Source organism: Alosa sapidissima, chromosome 15, assembly GCF_018492685.1.
Source record: "Alosa sapidissima isolate fAloSap1 chromosome 15, fAloSap1.pri, whole genome shotgun sequence".
NCBI classification, from domain to species: domain Eukaryota; kingdom Metazoa; phylum Chordata; class Actinopteri; order Clupeiformes; family Clupeidae; genus Alosa; species Alosa sapidissima.
The window spans coordinates 15,104,269-15,109,268 of NC_055971.1; the positions used below are offsets into that span (position 1 = coordinate 15,104,269).

A 5,000-nucleotide genomic window follows, 5' to 3' on the forward strand; every position below is an offset into this window, starting at 1 on the left:
ACATTTGCGAACGTAGCGTTATCAGCGCCATGGACACACCGCAGATTGCGTGCGCTGTCAGACCCAAGTTTCCGTAGTATTTATCAATCGTTCAATCCTTAGTGTAAACTGCGCCTTTCTCTGCCCATAAACGCAATTTACGAACGTCCACAACTGAATGGCAGCGCCTACAAGCGCAGTTGAATGAAGTTAACTGATGACAACATTAAAAAGAATCAAACGTTTAGCGATCATGAAATAATACCATACATGATAAGATGTCAACAAGCAGGGAGATAATGAAGATCAGTAGTTCTACTCAAACTACTTGTGCACGTAGGCTATGGAAGATTGGTCAAATCTAGCAAGTAGGAAAGTTTAAGTGAATGACGTGAAAGTGAAAGTAAGACATGCGAAAGGCCAACGAAAGTTAAGGTTGCTTTTGGTAGTACAAATACACCACAAAAACTGGTGTTCTAAATAGCGATTCTGTTGTCTTTGAAAGGTTCTCTTATTGACGCATTGAACTGCAATGTGGATTAACACCTGCTTTTACAAGGCGGAAGTATTTAGGCGCAGAATAGACGTGCGCTTTCAGGAGCAGTCTTTGTACATACCGCAGAATACATAACTAGGCGCTCTTTACTCTTCCCCTCCCATCTATTTACGCTAAACTCCCACTTTCCCCTGGATCCTCCCATGAATGCATATGCATGACATGACAATCGCAATGTGCCACTTTCAGCTCCCGCGACAGGCAGTTTGCGCATTTACATCATTGCGGCCTGTTTGTACATACCTCGCAATGATTTTACACGCACATTGCGAAACAAATACGCCTGAAATGGGCGCAAAAGCGTTAGTACATCTGTCCCTCAGTGTCATGGACTGTGTCCCCAGTATGCTAATCTGGGTAGGGTAGATAGCCTACTGGACTAGCATGCAGTAGCCTGAAAAGTTGTGCGTTCAATTCCCGGCTTCCATTGTTGTGCCCTTGAGCAAGGCACTCAACCCCAAGTTGCTCCGGGAACAATGGCCCTTGTAATATATAATTGTAATAATGTAATTATAATATGTAAGTCACTTTGGATAAAAGCGTCTACTAAATTAATAAATGTCAGTGTGAAATGGTAGTCAGATGTGAATGTAACTGATGGGCTGGGGGGAACAGGAAGAGGATGTCTTGTGGGGGTCATCCCTATGTTCCCCGGGTCCTATGTTCCCTACTCGGGGTTAGGGTTAGGGTCCTGTGTTCCCTGGTCCCATACAAAGCGGGGAACATAGGACCCGGGGAACACTGGATCCGGGGAACATAGGTACGCTCCGGTCTTGTGCTAGCTTGATTAGCATTGATTTTATATTGCAGCTTTGATTCAGATCATTCTGGTTGGGCAGGGGCTAGGTCTATTTTGTAACTTTACTCTGAGTAAGAGTAGGGAGTTGTGACTTCCAGAGTCATCTGGAGTATCAAAGTTGTAACCAGAGTAGCCTTTTATTAGCCTAGAAATCTAGACGCGCCCCTAGCTAGTCTAGATTTAGATTAGGGCTAGTCTAGCAACTCTCCGTTGGCTTGTGAGCTCCAGAAATCGAAACTCAATCAGGCCAATGAAATCGATGAAGGGGGGCTTAACATAATGATTGATGGCAGAGTTGCAACGGTTTGGCTTGAATTCCCTGCTACATGAAAACAAATAAGATGGATGTTGCTGTTGGCGAACAGTGTGACACGAGTTAAGCTTTTATTAAGTTGGCAAACGTTTGAACTAGCCAACTAGCTCCGCTGGTGGGAAACGCATGGGACTCATGCTGCCGCTGTCCTATTGCGTGCAGAGGGAATTTGAAAGACAACTGATTATCCCGCCCCTCGGACTGAGCACTGCGAACGGTGAGTGCCCAGACCCTACATTTTAATGTGGGTCTGGCTCGTCAGGCTAGCCTTTTATCGTCTTAAAGCCAGATTTAAGAAACGTCCTGTGCATAGAGCGTTAAAAAATGTAATCCATTTCTTTTATCTACAGGGGGCCCAACTACAGCTGTCCTCTCGTTGGTCTTTCTAAAACAGATCATTAGTTAGATCACTGAAAACAACGTTGCAAGAGATCTGTCAAAGACAAAAGAAAGCTCAGCCCCTTGTCACAGTCCTACAGACTCCAGTGGCTTCTAGTTTTATAGGCTACTGATTGAGGGTGCTGGGGTGGCTGAGGGTGTTAGCACTTAAATAAATAACCAAATCCTTAAATATTTCCTATCAGGTGTCTTAACATGAACAGGTTTGTTTGAGGTGCTTAGGTTTAACATCCAGAAGGTGATCCTCTTCATGAGTTTAGTGGCTAGCTTTGCACTGTTTGTTAACTCAGAACTTGTGTGCATAATTTGTGGCGATAGTTATTAACTACCACTAGTGTAAGAAGTTGGTGAGTAACAGTTCAGCTGGTCCAAGCTAAAATTGTGTTTAACAGTTTTCTTATGATTCATGATTTATGCATTACGTCATTCCTTTATCTCATGAATGAGTATCTCACCTTTACATGAAACATCTCACATGAGTTCATGACCTCATCAACTAAAGCATTAGGTATGGCGGGTACATCATTATAAAGTAAGATTTATTAAGCATGATCATGATGATTTGTTTTTCTGTCTGTCTGTCATCACTGAAATTTTTGACAGATTTCCATTGAACATAAATCCAAAACTACCAATTCAACACGACTTTGCCCCTCTGACCACACCAGACATATTATGATTTCAGAAATCAATGTCCCTTAATTATAATGATTAATATATTCAATGTGAAATTGAACTTGAATTTGTTATTGATCTGTTAGCTTTAATCACTTGCTTGAAAAGCCAGTCATCTATAACTCCCCAGTTTGTCCTCATAGCTCATAGTGCTTGTTGGGCTTCACAAACAGTTTTCTACCCACAACATTCAAGTGAGGAGTTATTGAATAATCCCAGGGGAAACTGTCATGTTACTTTTGTTATCAGGTCTCACCATGACACTTGCACTAGTGTCCAAATATTAGGCCGCATCCTTATGTATGTATATAATATATATAATCATAATAATTTATCTTAATGTATATACATATTATATTCTTACATTTCCCCTCTGGAGTAAAACCATAATCTTCCCATGTTAGTAGAGAACATCTTGGAAATTAAGTTGGAGGTTGTTTCAGGACATGAGCTGCTCTAAGTTGAACCATCTGAGTGAAATATTCAATGTTCTTCAGCTCGGTCCCTGGGGCAATGCTATAGCTGGGCCCATTGCATTCTTTGAACTGCAGAAACCATGTCAATATAATTCCCCCACAAGACTTACCCTTAGCTTTACTGATACCACTGAGCAGTTCCTCTACTCATTTCATTACACAGGGACACACCAGGGACAGGTCTTGGTCAGATGTACAATGTCGGACAGCTATCTGAAGACTGACCTGAGGAATTCTTAGCCAACACGAACTAACAGGAACACCCAATCTGTAGCCTGGGTGCCAGCCGAACTTAGCCCCGCCCACAAAATTTGAGGTTGGCTACCCAATCTGCATTTACATTTATGAATTTAGCAGACACTTTTATCCAAAGCGACTTATGTAAATTATTTTACAAGGCCCATTGTCCCCAGAGCAACTTGGGGTTAGGCCTAAGTGACGTATCAAGGGCACAACAGTGGTAGCCGGGCATTGAACTCACAACTACATGTTAGCCCAGCTCCAGCCTAGCCTGGCTAGCGCCACCACTTCTCAATGAGACGTGGTCTGGGAACCAAATGTTCATTTTCTCGTATTTGAAAAAAATGCCCAGATCCGTTTATTGGGTGCCACGGATGTCTATCAAATGCGTCTGTGCATAGCTCATCATCGTCTTGCTTTCCCCCCTGTTCTGTGATTGGTTCCCTATCTCAGGAGAAAATTTGCTCCATGGTCTCCAGGCTGCCTTAGCAGCGTGAATCAAATCGCGCGCAAGGCAGCATGGGAACACCCAGGCTAGCTCCAGCCACTACGCTACCACCGCCCCCAAATGACTAAGACCTTGATGGACTGCCACCTTCATTTATGGCAGGCATAAATTTCCCATCTGATAAACATGCCAAAGAAAGGCAACCAATCTAAAATGAAAAATCTCTACTTTGCACCAGCTTTTGATCAGGATCATCTCACTAGCTCTGCAAGTCTGTTTTGCTTTCAGCCAGGTTGGCTTCCCACTCTGAATCCTATACTCATTCCCTACACACACATACACACAAATACACTATTTGACAACCCCTTGTCATATTATTATGTTTAATTAATAAGTAAAGAAAAGAAGAGAGGGACAATTCAACTGTGATGTCATCCAAGTGGTTCTGCTCCTAAGCGCCCCTCTGGTGATAACGATGTGTCACTAAAGACCCGCCAGCACACCTGACCCCACTACACGCAACTAACGAATTGCTGAACAACAGATCACCCTGTTGGATATAAGCTACGTCTCATACCACTTAAACTCTACAAAACTAAACTAACAACTGACTAGCAAATATTTAAATATATATATATATATATATATATATATATATATATATATATATATATGTATATATATATATATATTTATTATTTATTTTTATTTTTTTCAAGATGGTTAAATAAAAGCCCCCGCAGATAAAATATTCACTTGAATTGCATTAGGCCTACATCTCATTACATTGTTATACGAAGAACAATGATTACTCGGGGCAGATTAGGTTTACAAGCGACCTGCAAATAGCTTACTCTCCACATCTTCTCTCTACAATGTTATTGACAATCTGCAACCATTTGTGTACACTTTTTTTCGTAGAGAATATGCAGAGCATGGTCATTTTTGTTACTTTAAGTTTAAATTGTTGGTATACTCACTCCTTCCGAGCTTGCTTGTTTCAGGAATCCAAAAACTAAGATCCCGAGCAGCGAGACCCTCAGTGGGGAAAGGGGGCTCAGAATCCGGCGCATGGGTGCGCCGTTGTAGATCCCCAACGTTTTGGCACACCGGCA

General features: G+C 42.1%; 1 protein-coding gene across 1 annotated transcript in view; it reads right to left on the minus strand.

Annotated features, from left to right (window-relative positions):
- The window catches only part of col4a3 (collagen, type IV, alpha 3), a 53,312-nt gene that overhangs the window by 47,893 nt on the left and 419 nt on the right, over positions 1–5,000 (minus strand). The window contains exon 1 of the mRNA XM_042064320.1: positions 4,866–5,000. This exon is cut by the window's right edge and continues 419 nt beyond it. Coding sequence (XP_041920254.1) covers positions 4,866–4,958 — 93 coding nt within the window. The 5' untranslated portion in view covers positions 4,959–5,000. The remainder of the gene's footprint in view (positions 1–4,865) is intronic.